Source organism: Acipenser ruthenus, chromosome 3 (genome assembly GCF_902713425.1).
Source record: "Acipenser ruthenus chromosome 3, fAciRut3.2 maternal haplotype, whole genome shotgun sequence".
NCBI lineage: Eukaryota > Metazoa > Chordata > Actinopteri > Acipenseriformes > Acipenseridae > Acipenser > Acipenser ruthenus.
The window spans coordinates 6,771,160-6,795,686 of record NC_081191.1 but is presented as its reverse complement, the minus strand read 5'-3'; the positions used below and the strand labels follow the sequence as shown (position 1 = coordinate 6,795,686).

At 35.2% G+C, this 24,527-nt stretch overlaps 1 protein-coding gene across 5 annotated transcripts in view; it reads left to right on the top strand.

The window, feature by feature from the left end:
- Window positions 1-23,639, top strand: part of snx10b (sorting nexin 10b) — a 40,018-nt gene extending 16,379 nt beyond the window's left edge. For 4 of the 5 annotated variants that reach the window (XM_059011309.1, XM_034058831.3, XM_034058829.3 and 1 more), the window contains one exon: window positions 111-1,555. Coding sequence is in view for 2 of the 5 variants with exons in the window: in XM_034058831.3 (XP_033914722.2) it covers window positions 111-171 (61 nt within the window). In the remaining 3 variants the exon portion in view is untranslated. Of the gene's footprint in view, window positions 1-110; window positions 1,556-23,242 lie in introns of those variants that run through there. The other variant, XM_034058830.3, reaches the window with a different exon arrangement.
- Window positions 23,640-24,527: the final 888 nt, after the last annotated feature.

Sequence of the window (24,527 nt, the reverse complement as noted above, 5' to 3'; positions counted from 1 at the left end):
TTCCTGTCCCTCTGTGATTGGAGATAATTAAGGTTCTCCTCTGTTACTCAGGCTTTCAGTATGTTGTGGAAACCAATTTCCTCTCAATTATTTTATTTTCCTCCCCGCAGTTTATCCTCCGTGGACATGGCAGTGATGACAGCGCCCCACAAGACTGCGAAACAAAAGTAAGAGAAGGGAAACTCTTTGGCCTGCTGTCGGCATCTCCGCCCGAAGAACACAAATCACAGCTCTGAAATGACAAGACTCAAGAGAGCAGGAGGGAGGTTTTATTCAGCTCCAGATTCAGCATTACAGACAAAATCCAACCCTGTTTTTTAATTCATGTATACTTGTGTCATCATGTGGAGTATATTCATTTTATAATTGTGTTGTCACTCAATGAATCTACATAATTTGCACAATAAGTAATTATTTGCAAAAATCTCAAGTGACCTTAGTTTTTGTTTTTGGTTGAAAAAAGAGAATCATAAATAGTAATAAAAAAAATATGCCTTGCACTTGTTTACAAATTTCTGTGGGTGACTCAAATTAGCTTCAGGAAACTTCAGCCCATTTAGTTTTTGGGCTAAGTGTGGCAAACATATAACACAATTTCCTGCCATGCCTGTATTTTCAGGGGCTTATTCTGGATATAATTAAGCAGTTTCAAGTGATGTTGGTCCTTTAGTACTAGTACATTTGTATGTCCATTTAGGCACACTCTGCAAGAAAAAATATATATTGTGAATTTCAGTGTAATGGGAAATATTGTTTATGTTTAGTACAGAATATGATGACAAGTTAAGTTTTGTATGGTAAATAAATTATATGTCTTTAAAAACAGGTAAGTTTTTCTATTTTTTAACAAGTGGTGTTTTACTTGGTGCCTTTTAAAAGGTTTTGAATTTTGCATATTATGAATAGAGGTACATGTAAAAAGCATATTTTATGTACATTCCTCTGACAAATATGTCATGCATGTTCAAAATTGTCATCACCTGCACTTTATCAAATATTGAAACAAAGTCCAAAACAATGTGAAAAACAGGAAATGGTTGGTCTAATAAAATGTGTTTTTTTTTTTTAAACAAAAGTTTTCTTTAAAACCAGTACAGATGTCTTTGTAACTTAAATGAAGGAAAGATATATGTGTGGGTTCAGTTTTTGTTGTTTAATCAAACTTTATATTGTTAATAAAAAATGTGTAAAGAAATTATTTATGCCCCCCCCCCCCCCCTCCCCTTTTTAATTTATAAACAAACACACCCAGGTTAAAATGTAAAGTAATTCTTTGATATTTTTAAAATGATTAGATTATACACAAAGTTAAAGATCCAAAAAGCCTGAATTTTTACAGGAAACTTAGATGTTTCTGCACCAGAATATAATTTATGAAGCAAAATTAGTTAATTCTATAGGGTTTTCTTTTTGGACAATAACGTCAATGGTTAAAACACTGCATTAAGACACAAGCGGCAATTTGTTTCAATTGTTTTAATTAATAGTGTAACCAATTAATCGTTTTAAATGTAGCTATTTTAAAAAATAATAAATAATCAATTTCATGGTTACATTCTAACTTTCAAAATAATAAAAGTGCTGTACAACATGAGATGCTCGTATTGATTACCGTCATTTAAAAACACTGTTAAGACTAAGTTTTCCACCTCTCCTGGACAATTGTATTACCAGCCTTTATCCGTAACAGAAAAACATACCAATGTAATTAGGTACGAGGTTATGTACCAGTACATTTATTTTGCACAACACAATAATAATAATAATAATAATAATAATAATAATACACGTATTGAAGAGTCACTAACTTGTTCTGGAAGTCAAAGGCAACCCTTTGCTCTTCATTCACAGAGAGAAGGTCCTCCTCCTTCACTTTCTCACTTCCAATCCTGGTCCTTGAAATCTGCCGTGCAAAGTTTGCGTTGAGGGTTGAGCCGAACGGAGAGAGAGGGATGGAAGCTTTTATTGTTATTAACGACTGTCTGGTCCCTTGCACTCCCATGTGCTGCAGGATGCTGCTGATTGTCAGTTTGGAACGAGGCGGCCTCACTCCTGTTACCCATAGCAACGCTCCTGGTAACTCTTAGTAACGTCGTTCACTGTAACCAATAGCAACCAGAGACAGACAGAGAGTGGGTCATTAATATTGGCACACCCCCACTATACTGTAGCCACGCTGTCACGCAGTATAAAGAATAAAACAGAATACTAATTACCGATGTAACGTCAATTTTTGCTACTTTGTCCAACTTTGCTACTGGTGTAGTGTTATTTTCAGGTACGCGGTAAAAAGTGGTACGCAGTGCACTGCCCTTGCTCGCGCATGCCTTAACAATGCCTAAACAATTTCCACCAAGAAAACATTGAAGTGCCCATTCAAATCTGGTACGTTATTTTGTTTTTGGTCTTTTACATAATTTAAAATGTAATGTGTCATATTTGCCAGTCTTTTACATCGTTGTTAATTTAATTCATTATATTTTTCCACTATGAAGAAAATAGTCTGGTCGTTTACCTTTTTAAATTTAATTTATCATATTTTCAAGTCTTTTACGTCATTGTTAATGTAATCATATTTTTCCACGATTAAGAAAATAGTATGGTCTTTTACATCTTTTTTTGTTTGTTTTTGTAATTTATTATATTTTCCAGTCTTTTACGTAGTTGTTAATGTAATTTATCATATTTTTCCACCATTAAGAAAATAGTATTTATCATATGCAATACATTGGGTCCTGTACATTTTCTTACTTGTGCAACTTTGCCGTGGACTTTGCATTTTGTCTTGTTCATCGTGAATTGTTTTCTTTTTGGATACATTGATTGTCTATTTCCAGTTTAAGCTTGCAAAAAACAAAAAAATAATGTATTATTAATGGTAAATGTACCTCTGTTTGACAATAGGAAAACACCTATCAGATCACAATTGATTGCACCTGTACCTATGTACCAGTTTCTAACACTACATCGATAGCAATCGATAGCAAAATATGACATGTATAAGCATCACATTTTACTACCTTGCCAAAATCTGCTACCTGTACCAAAATTTCATCTGTAGCTATAAGCGTGTTTTTTTTTTTTTTTTTTGGTTAAGTTAAAACAATCCAACAATTCATCTTGGTGGTTATAAAGAGAGTAGTTTGAAAAGATTCTAAAAAATATATAGCAGAACTAAAATAATATAATATAATTAACATTACTTATTATTAAATTAATATCAGCATGATCAGAATTCACACCAGGACATAATAATAATAATAATAATAATAATAATAATAATAATAATAATAATAATAATAATAATAATATTTTACAAAGGTGTACTTAAGGGTTACTTATAGTATCAGAAAATGTCCAGTCAATGTATAGTTGCCTTGTTATCTTTTTCTTTTAAAAAAAAAAAAAATGTACCTAGCTCTATAGTACACTTTACCGTTCGTTAACACCAGCTGTCTGTATTTAATATAAAACTAATTATTACATGTGGAGTCAAATGTAACAAATCGCCTACTTTTTCATCCAAAAAAAATAGCTAGCAGTTTTTGAAGAGCATCTTCAGTTTTAAATCTGGGCATGCGCAGTGCAGGGTGGAAATATCTGGGCATGCACAGTACGCAAAAGTAGGAACATTTGATAGGTAGCATAAATTGACGAGACACCGGTAATGGTTTGATCTATTTAGTAGTTAACTACATTTTAGAGCACGTGTTGTGGCCATTGCACACGCATTTCTAGGTTGGTCAAGTTAAAGAATATTGTGACTGACCAGTCAATTTCGTTGGCTGTTAGACTGTGTTCTGATTTATACTCATAAATATGCATTTTACATCTAGTAATGTGATTGGCCAGCTGTGAGTCTCCTTGGAAACTGCAGCCCTATGAACTCAACACAACCCTCAACTCAGCTACCAGCATCAGTCATCTTCAAGTATCCCACTTACTTCAAATGTAAAAAGGTATGAAATGCATTTTTATTTGCGGCAAAGCAATGTGTAAAAGGGCCTAAATAAATAATTATTAGTATGATGTTAACCAAGACATGTGCCTCAGGTGCCTTCTAGCTGGCTATGGCCTTGATCTATCTATCTATCTATCTATCTATCTATCTATCTATCTATCTATCTATATATATATAATAAGGCCCGACAGATTATCTGTATACGTCAAATATATTATTATTATTATTATTATTATTATTATTATTAGTAGTAGTAGTAGTAGTAGTAGTAGTAGTATTAGTATTAGTATTAGTATTAGTATTAGTATTTATTTCTTAGCAGATACCCTTATCCAGAGCCACTTACAGTTGTTACAAAATATCACAGTACAAAGTATCGCATTACAGATAAGAGCAGTTATAAAGTACAGTAAAATCAGTAGGAGCGGGTGTAGAGAGAAAACAGGACTGAGCCTTGGGGTACACCTGTCGAAAGAGAGCAAGAGACAGAGGGTGAGCCACGCCAGGACACCCATTACGTGCAATCAGCAAAGTAGAAGGAGAACCAGGCAAGAGCAGTGCCAGAGAGTCCCAGGTCAGTGAGGGAGGACAGGAGAATAGAGTGGTCGACTGTGTCAAAGGTAGCAGAGAGGTCGAGGAGAATTAGGACAGAGAGGGAAGTGGCACGGGCAGAGAGTAGAGAGTTAGTGACAGAGAGAAGAGTTTCAATGGTATGCCGGGCGAAAACCAGATTGGAGGGGGTCGAGCAGAGAATGTGTTGTCAGGAAAGCAGAGAGCTGGTGATGTACAGACGCCTCGGGCCGTTGTGTGGCACGAGACGAAGTTGAGTGCCTGCAACCTGAGAAAATGTGTTTTTATTATTAAAAAAAAAAATCCCCAAAATGACAGGTAGCTGTGTTATACGCGGTATAAACAACTTTGGGCCGTGCGTTTCCGATGATATATACCACTTCTGGTGTGGTTATCACCACCCCAGGCGTGGTATATATCATGGGAACTGCACGGCCCGTCGTGGTTTGTACCTTACATATATAACTCACTATTTTAATAATTAATAATTTTTCGGCTTCCGCCGTCGTCAGATAGCATGGTGGAAATAGCTAGGTAAGGTAGACTGATGCCGTTTCAGTTTGAAAGTTGTACAGTGACTTACAGATTAATGTTATATTTATAAGAACATAGTGACATACCAATTCTGAGACGGAGTTCCAATCCTAAAAGGATGCATGGTCTTCCTGGTTCAGTTCACAGAGCTGTTTGTTGTTTTCAGATTCTCTGTACGTGCCTGATATCTGCTTGTTAACCTTTTATTATGTGTTTAAATAGTTATAAATAGTTAAATAGTTTAAAAATACATTTTAAAGCAATCCAATGAGTTTGACTAGCTGTAATTGAGTTATGTACTTCACTACAGCACTGTAATGTATTCAATGTTAATTTCACAGATTTATCAAATGTTGGTATCACAACTTTTACAGAAGAAATTTTATTTATTTTTTTTTTATTTTTTGTGCCTGTGGTTGTAATTTACTACATGAAAATAAATGGAAACCAAGGTGTTAGATTGATCTCTGTATCCAATGATTTTCTTTAATGAATAGCAGTTATGTGTTAGTACACCTCATTAAGGGCAGAGCTGCTTAGTAGCCGTTACCTTTGACCTTTGATGCAGGCTGACATTAAATCAGGAATGTACAGCTGTGGCCAAAGGTTTCGCATCACCCTATAGAATGAACTAATTTTGCTTCATAAAGTTGAATGATACCTGCTGAATAATGTTACATTAACATATTGAATTATACCACTTTGTAGTTTTCCATATACTTAACGAAAAACTGATAAAAATTGAAAAATGTGACATTTTGAAATGTAACATGAAGTACTGTTACTATTATGGCTTCCGGTAGACTTACTGTATCATTTTGTAGTTTCTTTGATTACATGATGTTAAATAAAAGATCTAAATTATGTTCATATAGTTTTTTTTTTTTTTAATGATGTCTCAATCCTAAAATTCTAGATGATGCAGAATGTTTGGTCATAGGTGTACATCAAAATAATAGCATTTTATTGCAGTGATGAAATGTATGTGTGTTACCCATGACACAAAAACAGATACTGTTGAGCTATCCACTATATAGTTTTTAGTCAAGGGTAAAGTTTGATATTTATGAGAATAAGGTATATAATAGCAATATGGATTGTTAATGTCAAGCTTTTAAGCAATACTTTTAATTTTCATTCTGGAGAAAAAGGTCATTCAAAAGGTTTTTCTTTTTCTTTTTTATATAAATAAAAAATTGAGTTTAGTAAATATGACCATATAGGTTTGAAGAACAATCACAATATCAGCAAACATTTAGGGTAACAACTTATATTTTCAATAAAAAATGCATATTTACTGTTAGAAAACATAATGTTCAATAATAACATAACCCATGAAAGATTATATATTTTTCCCTTGCATATTGCTAGATCATTTTACATAATTCAGCTTTATTTTAAAGTAATTGTGTAAAGCACACATTTAATACATTATAAGAAGTGCTTTGAACAAAACAACAAAGGCCAAAAGGTCTAATGTCATGAAGCAATGCACGATATCATCTAAGCTGAGAAACACAAAACAATTGAGAAGGATTTATATAATTAATTGACCAGTCTTAAGTAGTTATCGTGATGTAAGGAATTTGGAACTCATTAATTTGGGCCCTGACAGATCTCATATTAGGGCTGGCAAATATGGATTGGCCCCCTTATTCATTGTAACAGCTAGAATTTACATGACAGTAAGAGTTAGTGAAAAAGACCTATAGCTGAAGTCAAACTGCCTATTTTGTAATCAACAGCACTGCTTTGTAATAAAGGGTAATGAAAAAAGGGAAAAAAAAATAACAGCACAGTGTAATTGGGAGGTGATTTTTCTTGAGTTGCTGCTGAGCGAACATACTGAGCAGCTGCCTGCTGCTTTAATACGAACACAGCTTTCTTCCCACATGTTTTATATTGCATGCATTTTAATGCATCACTTGTTATATTAAATATTTAGAACACAAACTTTACTTGCTTTACATACTTGCTCTATATCATTGCTATTGTTTAATATACTCTCATGATGAGTGCATTTTTGCACGAAGATATGTAGGAAGACAGGTGAGGCAATGCATTGCAAATACAGATGGACTGGGATAACACCGGTTTCCTCATTGTTAAGTCTGATATAAGGAGGGAAGTGGATGTAAATATGCTTGAACTTGAGCTGTTAATATTTATGGCCAAGTCCGAGCGTGAATATAACAGTCACATTTCATTTGGGCTATAATGGCACATCAGTGTCGCACCAATGAAACACAAGGTTGGTTAAAGCAAGCGGTTTGTGACAGCTATTGATAACAGGAATATGACAAGATTAGGAGGCCAAAGGGGAAAAAAAGTGGAATGTAACTGCAGCCAAAAAAAGGATGTTAAGCTATGCTTAGATTCATTTGAAAATAATTCACTTCATTTCTAGACTTCTGAAACAAAAATAAATCTAACACAAAATAAATAAATAAAATAAAATAATATTCCACTGAAAGACATCCAGTAATCACATATTAAGCCTGCTATTAATAGTGAAAGCATGCTAACACATATAGAAGTAGTTTAAAGCATGGTCAAAGGAATAGTAGTCAAAGGAACACAGCACATGCATGTATAGTTGACTGAAAAATATATGTACAAATGAACAATGGTAGAGAACATACTAATTCTGCATCTGTTAAAATAAAGTCTACCAGTAGAGGGCAGGTGTTGCATTTTAACTGGTGAAGTGTATGGTTGTTTGGCTACTTTTTCTCATGGTGTTGGAAGCTTTCCCAGAAAAAATAAAAATAAAAATAAAAAATCGTTCAGAAATAAAGATAAATAACTATAAAGGCACTTAAGGTCCCTTTAAACAACCTTTAGTTATAAACTCCCATAAAATATATATACCAAAATTATCAAACCACATCTCTTTAGGAGTGACACTTATTTTAAAACAATAATCGAGACATAGGGGCATTACTCAATAAAGGACATATAGTGCTGTATTTATTTGATTTGATATACATCTCAAGATGGTAAAAAAAAAGAGTGCATATTTATGGACTAACGCTGTTTAGTGTTCAGATGTGACTGTGTTCCCAGACACTGTAATATGTTTAAGTAAAAATACAAAAATGTTATATGAGCTTGCACATTACTCACTTGATGTTTCTTCCCAATGAGAAAGGAGAGTTGCATTTAAAGATGATTAGCTGGTAGCAGGAACTGTACATCAATAAGCAGCAAAAAATATTATTACTATGGAACTAATATTGTATTAATGCCATCATGTAGTTTTATGATAACAGTATGATAAGACTGCAGCTTTACTACGCTGTAATCACACTACAGCGGCCAAACGTTTTGCATTACCCTATGGAATTAACTCGTTTTGCTTCATAGTTGAATGAAACCTGCTGAATAACGTTACATTAACATATTGCATTCCATAGTTTTCCATATACTAAACAAAAAACTGACAAAAATGGAAAAATGTGACATTTTGAAATCTAACATGTAATACTGTACTACTATTACAACTTCCAGTAGACTTTTGCGATATCATTTAATAGTTTCTTTGATTACATGATGTTAAATAAAAAATCAAAATTATGTTCATGTAGTTTGTGTTTTTTTTTATTATGTCTCAATCCTAAAATTCGAGGTGATGCAAAACTTATAGCCATAGCTGTAAAAGCCATATAAGCCATTTAAAATGTATTTTGTGTAAGTGTTCTGTTGCCTATTAAATATTAACTTATAAAATGATTCATTATTATAGCGTTTTAGAGCAAGATAACTGTGAGAAAAATAATGTTTATAGATTGTATATAACAATTATAATCGATCCTTAAACCAAACTGTTACTCATGTTTCTTCTCCAAGTTTTAAAAAGAAACGTTATCCTTATATTTTTGAGTGAACATTAGTTATGCATTCTTTGAAGCTGTATGCTTTCGTTATTTAGTTTTTCTTGAATTATTTCGCAAATGTCACTGCTGTTTAAAAGCAGTCAATTGTATGCCCTGTCTAACTGATAGGTTAACAGCAGCTGTTTCAAAAATGGTTTAATTTTCCATAGGGCAGCTAGCAATTCACCTTTTAAATAACCCCCACAATGGCCAAGTCAACTTGAATATCCTTACAATTCTTCATCTTTCTGGAACACTTCTGCACTCTTCACAAGCTGCTATGCAAAGCCCCTCTTTGTCACAGCTAGGGTGGTATCTTATATGCTTTTTTTGTTTGTTTCTTTTTTGTTTTTTGCATTTCCTGGGTACATTTTGTTCAGTTAATGTAATTCATTTTTCTACTTTTACCTAGAATGTATGACTTGATATTTATGATTTATGAAATACTGATGTAATAATTTGTCACAAGTGGATATAAATGTAAAGCTTTTTTATTTGCTATTGAAAAAACACCATGTTGTATTAAAGACCACATGGTTTCCTTTTTAGGAACAATAAATGTGTACAGAGTGTAATTTACTATTCAACACATGTGCTTCATCCACATGCTACGGGAGGTTTTCTATTTGTATGTTTTTTATTGAGCTACATTTTATTCTGTTTAACTTTGTGACACAAACATATTTATAGGCAAGATATTTATCACATGTCATGATAGGGCCTAGTATGTTCCTAGAATCATCATGATTTAAGAAGCAAGGGTCAAATTCACTGAGCATTTATTCTGCCCTATTGTTTGGATAAATGAAAAACAATGTTAAAAGACCCAGCAAGAACCAAATAATGCTTATGCCGAAGCCTTTATACTGGTGTAAACTTGCACTGGAGCAGATTCTCAGTAAATCTAGGTCATGCTCTACACCATCTACTCTTATAAAGCACGGCTGTTTACCGTTGTCTCCTCATCAACATTTCCTGTCTTAGACAAAGACTAAGCAACAGCTGTGGAATGTAGTTTTTCGCCTTGCCTCCGCTGTGACCATTACAGTGGATAATTGTGCTGGAGATCTGTCAAAAGGGACCAATTCACAACCCATGGCATCCAATCAGTTACATTTGTTTTACCAAGTGGCATAATTGAATTGCCTGTCTCATACAGAGTGGCGCCTGTGCTGGTAACTATATAGCACTCATTTATGATTAAGATTTTTTTGTTTTTCAAAACTGTTTTATGTAAAACCTGAAGAACATACTGTGTTGTCATATGGCTTGTTGGTCTATGGAAACAACATAGCACTGTTTGCCTAGTTTACACAAAACTCTATGGTGTGTTTGTTTCCCTGTAATAAAATGTTATTCAATTATATATATATATATATATATATATATATATATATATATATATATATATATATATATACAGTTTTGATTGCCACAGTATGAAGCCTTTATGGTTAAAATCCTAAAAACGGCACTGTCTTCTTTCTCTCGTAATGATCATACAGTACATCCTTTGACTTTGCCTCTCCATTGTAATTTCCATTTTCATGCCTTTAAACTGCCTACTCTGCAGTTTTGTGAGGCAGCGTCTGTCTCTTGGTTGCCCCTACCTAGTGTGACTGCTCGCGCCATCCCTCCATTACAATACAAAGGAAAAACTGTTAGGAGCATTGTCATCTGCTTGACATGACATACTTTACAATGTATAAGGGAAATTTTAATAAGACCTCAGAGGGGTCTACTGCCACTGTAGAGGAAAGCTTTTCCAGTAGGGAAGTGTGTTGAGAAACACCCTGGGGGTTGCTGTGGAATACACTCCCACAGAGATAAGCCAGTGTCATCCCAGTAGCATTGTCTTCATGTCAGTGTAGCCGTGGCATGATGGTGACAAGCTACTCCTTCCTGTTATACCACGCACTGGTTAATGTAATTTTCTTTATTGAATGTCTTCATTTACAGCTTAGTTGTTGAGACATGTTTTTGGCATTTTTTTTTTAGTAGAGTTGAGTGGCTGACTTAATTATTAGAAACAGTGGCTCTAGTGTTTTTTTTTTTGTTTGTTTTTTTTTTCACAGTCCAGTTTCAGAAATGGCATGTATACATATTGGATGATATATACATATAAAAAGTTATACTGGTTTAAAAAGTTGAATCAAACATTTTTACATTTAACATTTTAGTGATTTACTAATTTTCTAATTTTATTTATATATATACACACACACACACACACACACACACACATAGATAGATTTAGCCTGGGAATGCAAGTCCCCTTAATTAGTTAGTGTGTCATACTGTCTGCCTTCTGCCTGTACTTCAATGTCCCTTATCATGGTGATCACTACTAATCCACTCATAAACTATTCACACTACACATGTAGGTCAGAGAGGCACCTGCCATGTGAATCACTCCAGCGGATTCTGTCGAAGAATCAGGGTGATGCAGGTGGAAAGCACTTGTCAGCTTTATAGTCCTACACCAGATTATGCCTTTTCCACACTCCCATTAACATTACTTACTCAAGACAGATATTTATGTATATTATTATTGTGTGGATGTAGAGTTTTGATTTAGGTTATAATATATATGTAGTGCTGTATCCCACAGTAAGCATTGTTTCAAATTAGTCACAGGTCACAAAGTCCAATAAAATGCGTAAGCTGAAATATAGTACACCTCTGATACCTATAAATAAAGTGAATGGATGTGCTGCCCTTCATCTGCAGATGTTTCAATATGTTATCTGCACAGATACATTATTTCTGTGCATATGTCTACTGTACTGATTACTGGTAGTGGTTACAGTGTAATACAGTATTTTGGTAAATATACAAACATAAAAAAACGATTCAGATATTTTGAGAAAATAAGGATTGTTGCTGCACATTTATTGTAGTTTCAAGACAGATAAAAGGCATATATAAAATGTAAAGCATTACTAATTCTATTAACAGAATAGGTATTTTTATGAACCAATTCAGCATTCAAGTCTGAAAAAATATCTAACTGTGCAGTAGTGTGGAGTAGTGGTTAGGGCTCTGGACTCTTGACCGGAGGGTCGTGGGTTCAAATCCCACTGCTGCTGTACCCTTGAGCAAGGTACTTTACCTAGATTGCTCCAGTAAAAACCCAACTGTATAAATGGGTAATTGTATGTAAAAATAATGTGATATCTTGTAACAATTGTAAGTCGCCCTGGATAAGGGCGTCAGCTAAGAAATAAATAATAATAATAAAATAAACACATTTAAATCGAAATGCATATAATTCATATTCATATGTTGATAGATTTTATTAAATTGTTATTTTAACAGATTTTTATATTTATGACAAACATACGTTGTCATAGCATCTCATTCTGGAATGAAAAAATTAAAGACAGAGCCAGCGGTTGGAAATTCTGGCCTGTGATTGGTTAAAACCTCATCATAGGAGGAAAAATAGATTGATGAACTATTACCCTAACATCCTTATACCACCAGACAATAGTGTCCATCTGTCATGTGATTGGTTCACATCACTGTCAGTCCTGCCCCTTTTCAAAGGAACGCACTCCACCTCCACTCCAATAACAAGATAAAATGGCTGAATGAAAAAACTGCTGAATGGCGATTCTGTGACCTAACAGAAAATGAATTCCAAAACATACTACAAAAGAAAGAAAAAAACTTGCGGTATGAACTTCAAAAATGTTTATTTATGTTGTTTAGTTATTTACTTATGCTGTATCAGCTATATTTAAACAAACTACGTAAAGTAAATATTTGCGACCAAAATATTTGGCGAATCACACCCATAAAACCTATTTTGCTCCAGAAATGTTGGCGACCTGTTGCATTGGTAGTAGTATATTACTTCATTATTTGTACAGCACTAAGATATTCGTGCCAAAAATATTTATGGTTTTTTTTTGCATACGCGAAAAACGCATAATAAAAGGCTTGCAAATATTTATGGGTTCAGGCATTATAGCCCCCTGTCGGTAACAATAGTTTTCCCTCGGGTCAATAATTTTCCACTATGGCCCTTCTCTGTGTCAGAATATAGTGGTGTGACCATGTGGTAATGTGTCCTGCCCCTGTGTGCATTTGTGTGTTTTATGTAGTGTGTTAATGTTGGTGTATTGTAGTTGGTACACGGGATATAATGCGGGTAATGAGCACAAGTGTTTAAAATGTATATTTGTATTTAGGCACAGGGATTGCACTTCACTTCACGTGCATTTAAAGTAATATATGAGCACGAGGTTGCACAGAATTAGTTCACATGCTGGGATTCAAGTGAATAATTAATTAGTAATTGAATCCCGTCACAACAGTATATATAGAGGCACGTTTTACTCACTCGGGGTTGTGTGTTCGTGAGTGGAGAACAGGTGAGAGAGAAAGGAGATATATATATATATATACCAATTGCTATTTCGTGCTGGAAGCTCCAGCACGGTACTTGTTTTTCTGTTCGTCCACTTTGTTTGTCTGTCTATTTACTTTGGCCAATGCGCGGTTTTGTTTGTTCAGTCTGTGTTTTCTGTTTTGTACAACCTTTTTATTTGAAATAAACTGGCGCAAGCAAGCGCCTTCATCATTTCACTTCAGTACTGTGTGTGTTTCTTTCTGGACTGACGTCACCACTCAGCCAGCTGTGTCACAGACCTGAACGGAGAGGCTTGAAGAAATGAGGATTGATTCTCTGATGATACACTGCCTACAAATAAAATCATTAGTGTTTTTGTCAAACTTCATCAGCAGCAGCTGGAGGAGCTAAACAAGTATTCTGCCTCTATCGCTAATATGCGAATGCAAAGGTGATAAATGCTATCAGTAGATTGATATGCGCTTGACATTTCTGTAATATTAATTAGATTACCATATCTCTCTGAAAGAAATTTAGCATTCATTATAAATTCATAATAACGCAGACAAAGGCCTCACTCTGCCTTGACTGACAGACAGAGTCACCCGGGGAGCTCACCCCCTCAACATCTCTGAAAAGCTGGGGCGTTGGACTTCATCATAAATTGGGAGGAGGAGAGCTATTTCTTGAAGATGGCTTATTAAATTGGACAAAAGCTGTCTCCCTCTTAGTGATGTTTCAAGATGCCCTCTGCCTGCATGTGAAATATGCCTGTGACTGAGAGCCATTTGCATTACCCTGCAGTCATTTTTATACAGGGAGGTAATGAAGTTGTCAGTGGCGCCTCAGTGTGGCACAGCTTGATATTCAAATGGGCTCGTCCCCAGCTGATCTGTAAGCTCGCATGTTGCCATCTGAATGATCCAATTATGCACAGCAACTGCAGCTTTGGTTCAAGGTAGGAGGCAATATGTCCACCCTGGGATTTGAAAGCTGCACATACAATTAATCCTTTGCCTGCTAATGAGTGTGGCTAGGTCGTTCCCTCTAAATAAACAGCATATGCTTTGTTTGTATATACTTGTGTAATGGCTTTGTAGCGAAACTTATTCCAGACGCATTATGAGAGCGTGTCTCGTTTGAAGAGGGTGACTCCAAACACTGACATTGATCTTTTTAAAGATGTACCGTCTGTACATTCCATTAAGAATACGTAATTGCTTGTCATACATGATGTTTTCTTTGACTAAGCAGCAACGCCAGTAAGAGAAATAAGAAAGGTGTCACTTCAGTTTTTTTTTGTTTTTTTATCTTAATTTTGGTTCGGTTACAGTAACTGCAAAAGCAGCACTCTGTTGTCCTAATATTGGACTCCCATATTATTAAGAACATGTTAAAGAATGAAACACCAGATGTGTAGATTTTATAGTTGTTTTATAACTATTGTTTTGATGGATACACTTAGCATTGTAATAACACAGTAGTTACACCGGCGGTGGCTCCCATTTACATGTTTATTTACATAATCAACATTTAAGGCATTAATAACATCTGTGGTTAATTTTGTTCTTAAACTGTATTTATACATTGTGCATTTACTGTACAGTGTGCTTTCTATATAATCACACATGGAATTATAGTGCAATTAGAGACATTTCATGAAAACTGTAACCATTTTTTTCTAACTAATACTTTGATATTTTATGACGAGCAGCACGATTTCATTAATTATCAACGTTGTAGAGTAATTAGAATTTAACAGCTGTGTTGGTGAGATTACTGATGAGGAAGACATTTGTTATTTGCTGCTGTTTTTAAAAGACCTCTTCATCCCAAAACCTCACTAAGCTCTTATTGAAGGATTAGTTGTTTTTGAGTGTTACCTGTGGTGACTGGCAGCTGTGTTTTCTGCTCTCTGAAGATTTGTTTTGGAACTGCAAGATTGTCATACATGCCGAAGCCAAGCTGGTTTAAATTGTTCACAGTTCTTCAGTATTAAAAGCACATTTAAATAGTTCAGTTTAAAGATGTATTCTTATTGTGGTGGTTACAATTTTTGAAGCAGTTTTAACTTGCAGGATTTAAAGTTTATTAGTGTTAATTCAGTAGCAAGGTTAGTTTCCTTACATCCCATGTTCTGGAGGGACAGCCCTTGATTGGTGCAAGGGAGCAGTTCACTTTGACTGTGCATCTCTGAGTAGTTATCAGAACTGTTCACATTCAGACCATGTGTGTTTACTTTTGGCCTGCTCGCATGTACACAGATAATTAGACAAAGTGATGAGGATATAGAATCCAATCAGAACAGGGAGGGAAAGATGAAGAGCTTAGCCAACGAGAAGTGAGTTTGCTGAAGTACCTCACTCAATGGGTTTAGACAAAACTGAAAAATGTTGTTGATATCAGATCCATTGGCTGATTACTGAAGCGTTCGATTTTTCAGTATGTCAATTCATCAATGTCTACCTGGTTCTATTTAACACTTTCTCCTGTTTCCAATTCATCTGCCAAGGCAGCCAATCTCTGTCACATGATATTTGCTTCACGGGAAGGTCAATAGACCATTGTGACGGGGGCCTGGTTTCCACCCCAGCTGGTTCACTGCTCTGTCTGGTTTTGCTCACAGCAGATGGAGCCTGGGCGTCTTGCACATTCTGAAATATTAATAGGAGGATGTTTATTCCTCATTTAAATGAGCCTCTTTGTTTTATAATTCAGTACAGGATACGCAAAGGGGATGCTGTGTTCCCATTGGTTTTATATGAACTCTACAAACAAGAGCTACATTTCATGCAGTCATTCGTGTGATTCAGATTAACTATCTGTGTCTTTTAGTGACTCCTGTGGTAACATTTAAATTACACCATAACCATATTTGTGATGGGTTTATTCTGATATCATTCTAGCCTATTTACATTTCATGGCACCTTATTATTCTTAAAAAATAAATACACCTGGGGCTTTAAATACAACCCCCACCAGGCCTCTCTTCTTAATCACAGACATTTTGACAGTGGACTGTTACAGTGAGGACTTTTGACTTAAATGCTACTTTTTTTTTTTTTTTTAGCAATGCTATTCCATCAGGCAGGTTAAGGCTGCTGTTCATCGCCCTGAGCCACTGCCAGAGACAAATGGCCATAACAATTTTAAATCAATCATTAACGGATTAGCTGTTGGTTCAAAGTAAATAGCAATCAGCCTATTAGGCATCAGGAGGAGTGAGATAAAGGTGAAGAATTATTGAAAATGAGGATGTTTTGGTGCTGTGCTGATAGGACAGAACAGGCAGGGGTGTTTCTTTGTTTCTATAATCACACCAGGAAAATGTTTGTCCTAAATAACAAAGGATGATGGACAAGGAAAGCTGCCCAGATAGCACAGAATGTAATGGCTGCCCTTGAGATGAAAATGTCAATAATACACCACCGTCACAATAGCTTTTATTACTCCGGCACAATCAATGTCTGATTGTTGTTTGCATTTATTTTGATTGAAAAAAGTACAAACAAATAAACAAAATACATTGTTGCCTCACAGGTTCTCTGTCCATTTTTGTAAGCAGATTTACAGTTTGGAATTTAAAGCAGTTAAAATGTGTAAATTAAGAATTCGGTTGCACTTTTTAATTTTTTTCTTAAACCTTAATTTTTTTAAATTGATGTTACAAGTCTGCTTCTGTTGAAGCATTTCAACTGGTCTTGCAATAATACAACAAACATGTACACAGAGGAAAGTACCTCATCATCAGTTATTAATATTACTGTGCAACACCTTAAATCTCATTTATTTATGGGCAGCAGTGTGGAGTAGTGGTTAGGGCTCTGGACTCTTGACTGGAGAGTTGTGGGTTCAATCCCAGATACTTTACCTAGATTGCTCCAGTAAAAACTCAATTGTATAAATGGGTAATTGTATGTAAAAAAATAATGTAATTGTATGTTGATATAATGTGATATCTTGTAACAATTGTAAGTTGCCCTGGATATGGATGTCTGTTAAGAAATAAATAATAATAATGTTTATAATAAACAAGTATAATATAAAATTGAGTGTGAAAACAATTTATTTAAGATTAATGGCAATAGGGGCTGACTAAGGCGCCACCTGAGAAGTGCTTTGACTAATTTATTTGCATTTATTTGCTAACAGGCACAAAGACATTCAAACAACATTAACTGAAAGGGGTTGCTTAATTAAAACTCCACACTTTACCTGCCCCTGCGGCGGCAACTGCTGGAAAGCCATCTCAAGAACCACTTCTTACAAGCAGCAACATTGAGGTTTAACTCTATACCAACCCCTACAAAATGGTGGGGACCATGTATGGATTAACAATTGATTTTTGAATCAGATGAAAAGGCTCTAGTGGATATTGCATCCCAGCCCCAGGCAACCAAAAAAGGAGAACTCTACCAGTGAGCTTAAAGAGCTGCTCCACTAAACAAGGTCAGCAGAGACTCAGTTAACTCCCACTGGACTCTTTACAACCGATTGGCATGTGTACATTCAAACTCAACCCAATGGAGAGTAACAGTAAATGATTTGCTTGCTGGCATTGCAGGCCAGCTTGGGAACCCGTTTGAAATGAGGTGCTGGAATGAGTTCATGTTAACAGACAGCATTGCTGGAGATATAGAGGCTGTAGGTACAAGAGGACTCCTTTCCCAATGATATCATTCCTTTAGAAATATCATAAAAAACACTAGACCACATAATTACTACAGTGTAAGGGGATATAAACATAACTACAGTATGTGACGTGTATAATCACTATATAAATATGTGGCATTACAATGTTTTTGTTAGTTGGTTGTCTTTTTTAACTACTCTATTAATGATTGTGTTATATCATATAGCTTTGTGTATGTTTGAATGAATATGAAAGTCTACAATCCTTAAATGATGCTTGACCTCCTTTTTCTGATTTAAAAAAGCCAATAGTTTAAGGTAAGGGTTAAGGCTTTAAAACAAAACATTTTTGAGGAATGACCTCAATAATTCACTGTAGCGTCTAACAATTAGTTTTATTTATTTGAACTGCAGTAATGATATCCTTCTGTAGCACCTAATACATACAGTTGTAGTCAAAAGTTTACATACCCCAATGGAAATTTATAATTTCTACACATTTCTCGAAAACAAATAATTATAGGAAAAATCTTTTGTAGCAAAAGTTTTGCTTTTGTGGATAAGAAAAAAAAGTTAGAAGAAATAGATGTCTACAATTATTTATTTCAGCAATTTTTTTGCAAAACTCCAAAAATGCTAATTCAAAAGTATTCATACCCTGACAAGGAAAATTAAATTAATAGCTAGTTGAGGCACCTTTAGCAATAATAACCTCTTTTAAATGATTAGGATATTTGTCAATGAGCTTTTGGCATTATTCTTCAGTGATTTTGACCATTCTTCAACGCAAAATTGTTCCAGTTCATTCAAATTCCGAGGACTTCTCTTGTGCACAGCCTTCTTCAACTCATAACAAAGATTCTCAATTGGATTTAGATTGGGACTTTGACTAGGCCAAGGAATAGGCCTTGATTTTATTCTTCTTTAACCATTCTGAAGTAGATTTTGATGTGTGCTTTGGATCGTTGTCGTGTTGGAATGTCCAGTTGCGCTTTAACCAAGTTTTGGTATGCTATGGAATCCATTTTACCATGTATTGGAAGCAAATTTCCTGTGCCACTCGAGGAAAAACAGCCCCATAGAAGGATATTACCACCTCCATGCTTGACAGTAGGTATGGTGTTCTTTTCTTTGTACGCCTCACCAGACTTTCTCCAAACGTAACGACTATCAGCATGACCAAATAGCTCGATTTTTGTTTCATCACTGCACAAAACCTTTGACCAGAACTCATATCCATCATACAAATGCTGTTTTGCAAACATTAAGCTTGTTGAAAGGTTAAAATGGAAATGCCAGTCCCACTTGCAGCCAATTCACTATGAATATCTTTGGCAGTAAGTCTCGGATTGTTATTAACCTTCCTCACAATTCTTCTACTTGTTCTTGGTGAAATAACCTTCTTTCTTCCAGACTGAGGGAGCATTGTGACAGTACCATGAGTCTTGTACTTCTTGATAATAGAAACAATAGTTGAAATTGGGATACTCAAATGCTTTGAAATTTTCTTGTATCCTTCTCCAGCTTTATGACAATAAATAATTTTCTGCCTAAGGCCTTCAGATAGCTCTTTACTTTTCCCATATTGATTTATTAGTAATGACAGCAATCATTATATGCCTAACTCTTTTATACTTTCTAAGAATGTTCACCTACAATCCATAATTGTCTAGACTTTTCTATAATTAGGTTCTGCATTATCATATTGAAATTTCTAGCACCTTGTAGATAATACTATCATAGCATCAAAGGGTATAAATACTTTTGAATTAGCATTTTTGGAGTTTTGCAAAAAAAAAAAAAAAAGCTTTAATAAATAATTGTAGACATCTATTTTTTGTAACTTTTTTTCCTCATCCACAAAAGCAGTACTTTTGCTACAAAAGATTTTTCCTAAAATTCTTTGTTTTCGAGAAATAACATTTCTCGAAATTATACATTTCCATTGGGGTATGTAAACTTTTGACTACAACTGTATTCCCTAATAACAGGCCAACTCTCAGTAGTAAAAGTGATAAACTACGATCCAATAAAGATTTTAATGTAACAATATTTCAGGAATTGTGAAAGTGTTCATGTTTTAATGTACTGTTATTATAGTAAGCAGCACTGTTGAGGTAGAACAAAATGCTGCTGCTACTACTACTACTACTACTACTACTACTAATAATAATAATAATAATAATAATAATAATAGCACTTATGCTGGGAGTGGGAAAGTTACATTTCTATTTGATAAAAACAATTAAAATGACCTTGTTTTGCACCATCTGCACTCCACTAAACACATATGTTTAGGTTACCTCGTTATTGTCTTTGTTGAATGACACCTAGTCAATGAGTACTGGTAGAAATATTTTTATTTGTAAATATTTACTTCTCAGGTATTCCCTTAAGTGGAATTGACTGTACTATAATTGCCTATTTCAATGGCCCATTGGCTGTTAACCTTGAAATGACTAGGGTAAAACAGGCGAAGCCTTCCCTGTCAGGCCTGACCTATCTCAGTACTGGAAAGAGTGCTGCCATGACAACCACGACAGATGTCAGCTAAGCAATGTGCACTCTAGAAAGACTCCTGTATTGAGAAAATCGATCTTGTAATGGTACTACCAAATGCATTCACTGAACTGCCAACTGTTCTAGGCTTAATCATTTATTTCATCTAGCGGTGAGAGGAAAACATAAAAGAAATGAAATGAATTTGACCTATGTCTCTGAGTGACTTTAGTGCTGCACTGAATTCAAGGAATCGCCTGTTATGAATAAAAACAATGACATCAGGAATAACATTTTGAGATGAAATGGCTCTTGTAATGTCAAATCTTTGGAAATATGTTCTGCAAATGTCACTAGTGTGGTACTTATTTGTTGTGTGTTGTACATGCTCTTCATCTCAGCCCTTTTTATTAATGTGAAAAACAAGATCTTGGGATGCCTGCATCTTGTACATATTTATTACAAGCAGATTGTTTTTTATTGTCTGATGCAGAAATTCATTTCAGTTGAATAGTAATACTGGAAGAACATTCAGAGACAATTTATGTTTCTATTACTTTATGTTTTATGTTTCTATACAACAGGAGGGCATCATTTGTTTTTGCAACATGACGGCTGTACATTTTGTTCCTTCACAAGTCAGATAACATTTTTCAGAACTAGAAATATGTTTCAGCAACTATTTCAGGTATGCATAAGCATATGTTGCCTTGATTGTACTTTTGTTTCCCCCTGGAGGCACTTTCCCCTTATCTTAGAAACAGGTGCAACCATTTAGAATGCACTCATTAAGGATTCCGTGTCCTGAAATTAAAAGTGAATTCCTAAATGTAAAAAGTGTTCTTGAGGTCATAAACCTGAATACAGTTTCACCTCAGAATTTATGATAAAGGTGCCCTATTAGATGTCCTTAGCTACTGAAAATATAACTTTCCAATTCCCTGAAACATGAAGGAAAACAAAATGGAAAATACTCAGAAAGGTTTGATCTTCCTGGTTTTGCTTACTGTAAATGCTTCCATCTTGAACTGTATTTAGTTTTATTTATTTATTTATTTTCTGGGCTGCATTCCAGAACTGAGTGGAGTCGAACTTTCTCCCATAATCTGGCTATGATTGTGATCCTCGTAAAACAAGGTTCCCTGAGCCAAGGGCCCCTGCTCTGAGTACCATAAAGAAACATATCAGTGTCACATGTCTTTGTGTCAGAACATGGCAACACAAGAGTTCCTGCTCTTTCTTACAGCAAAAACGCTGTCTTAGACATCTGTAAAAAATTACTGCACTTAAATCCTGTGGTACTTTTTAGTTGTTTACTCATTTACATTTTCAGTATTTTCTTCTACTGGGTTTGAAAAACTTTGAGTCTGTGTTATTAGTTCCTATCTAGACTGACATAGTAGCACCATTATCTATATAAATTATACCATTTCAATACTCTAACCAAACACAGGGGTTATATGTTCTCTTGTTTTTGTTCAACTGAAAAGACCTAGCAGCTATGTTCTGTACAAGCTGCAGATGAGTTATGGCATGACCCAGGAGCCCAGCAAGTAGAACACTGCAGTCGTCCAAACATTAGTCACTGAATTTCTTTCACAGATGCACATGTGAGACCCAAACAGCAAATAGAAGTGCATGACAGGTACGGTTCTTATGTAATTATTTCATCAGCTATAACTCTTTACATGCTACTGCTTACTCTCATAAAAAAAACAGCTGTTGCTTTTCATTCCCCAGCATATCATGATTTAATATATTTTGATTTTGAATGATAACCCTAAATTGAAGTCTACATACCAGTCCGTAAGTGTGTTGTTCCAAGAAAAACCTGATTAGTCTGTATTTGAATGCATTCAACGTGGTGGAATAGACTAGACAACTACATTAATGAGATAATTATAAAAATATGTTATCCTAATTATAACAGAGACTCTTATTTTATGCAATATGTAACAGGCCTCTCTATGCTAAGATTTTTTATTGAAATTTTGCCCTTAAGGAACCCAGCGAGAGCCAGCCCTTGTAATTTAAATCAATAAAAGCCTTTTACCAGGGCTATAGAATACTTGGCTAAACCTTTGAAGTGGCCACACTTGAATGCACAGTAAGCACATTGTAAATGTACCTGAAGACATACTGTGCTGGAATGCAGCTGAAATGCTGCAGAATCAATGGTTAGGCACCTCCAGTGAGTGATGTGAGAATGACAGAGACCTCTCTTTGGATCATGTGAACCCTAGTCACGCAGGCCTGTGCTGCTCCTGTAAACAGCCACAGACCAGTGTTCATAACCCAGCTTGGGAGGGAACAGCTACTGAATCATGCTGTTAGAATTGGTTTGCTATTGTAGAATGATATGATGATGATTAGACAGGGGTGGTCTGTAAAAAAATATCTGTGGACAAAATATAACATAAGCAGCAACTGAGTTACATTTATAATAATGAGTGATAGCTTATATTTAGTGTCTGAAAAGCTAATATTAATAAACACAACCTGGACTGCATAATGTTTGTATTCAATCCAGTTAGTAATTGCTAATATTCATTTATAGTCATCCTCCTCTTATTATAATCACATTGAAATGTCCTGGCCAGAAAAGAATGGAAGTCATTGGAGGGGTGGGGGGTTGGTTGGGGGTGTTAGTGGATGCACAGAAACGAAAGGCAGATATTTCATTTTCAAGAGTGCATGTTTTCATTTATTCTCCCCGCCTGGAAGCAGCCACTTCAATCTTAGTTTCCTTGGGTTTGGAGTGAAGCAACCATTCATTTAGTCTGTGATGGTTTCCCTTACTTTTTGTCCCCACAGGGCACCCTCTAACATCAGGACTCTGTATCGCCAGCCAATGATTCATGACCGAGAGGCAGAGGTGGGTTCATGATGACCTGCAGAAGACAGATTCAACACACTGGTGGTTTGGGGTTGTGCCACTACATCTATGCATGCTATGTACCCATGTTAAACTGACTTTACCGTTTAGACTGTTATATATCATTGAAATAATTGTCTTCTTAATGTAACATCATACAAAATATCTTACTTAAATATTAATGACGTCAAGAAGGTCCTTTAGCAGTAGTTTAATGACCCTTGGGGGTGGCTGGGCCCAAAGCCACCTCTAGGACCTGCGAAGATGTAATCGCTGAATAATTTGGAAATCCACACTTTGGGCAACCTGCTTGCATATTAAATGCCTGTGAACTAACCATAACCATGACAGCATTGTATTTTTCAATAATTATATAATGACATTAATATGACACTAGGGGAAAATTGATTTCTCCCACTCCAATTCTATTTCTGAAGAACATTATTATTATTATTTTTAACATATTGTAGGTGGAAGTAACTTGTATGTAGAGTAAAGCATTGGGCATACATGCAATATTAAATTGCTTTTTAATGTCTTTTTAGCATTTGAGGTGGTGGTATCAAGGATATTAATAATACTTTACAGCAAAGGGTAAAATAATCATGGAAATACATGAAATATGTGTGTGAGTGGCTAATAAAAATAAGCTGCCTGTGCCAATGTACATGCAGTGACTAGTGTAATTATTGCAAAAGAGCAAGTCAGTGTGATAATGGCATTAGAATAAGGCTTATACTCAGTCGGTGTTAAATTAGTTGTCTGGTTTCTCTCATAGCTGAAGTAAATTACACTGGGGCATGAGAAATATAGGTCCTAATTGCCCCTCCAGGTGGGGACATATCCTGCTGTGTAGCTGTCCTGCAAACTGGAGATGGCAAAGTTAAATAATGACCTTCTACTTCCTGGAGATGTACTGACAGGTTAGGCTCAGGAGCCCTTTACATGCTACATAACTCCCTTACAAGACAAAGGTCTTCTGCATTTTAACATGCACATCCAATGTGATGGTAGTGGTGATTTTATTGATTTAATTTTTTTAACCATTTCACAACTAAACACAGTCTTTCTTTATGTTGCAAAAATGTTTTTTTTTTGCTGACAATTTCTTCAGCTGAAAGCCCCTGACTGTCTCTCAGTATCACATCTATAAAAGTGTGAGCGACTGCAGAATTGTTCCCCTAATAGATTCCGAAGATTCCAATTTCCATTGTGCCACAGAAG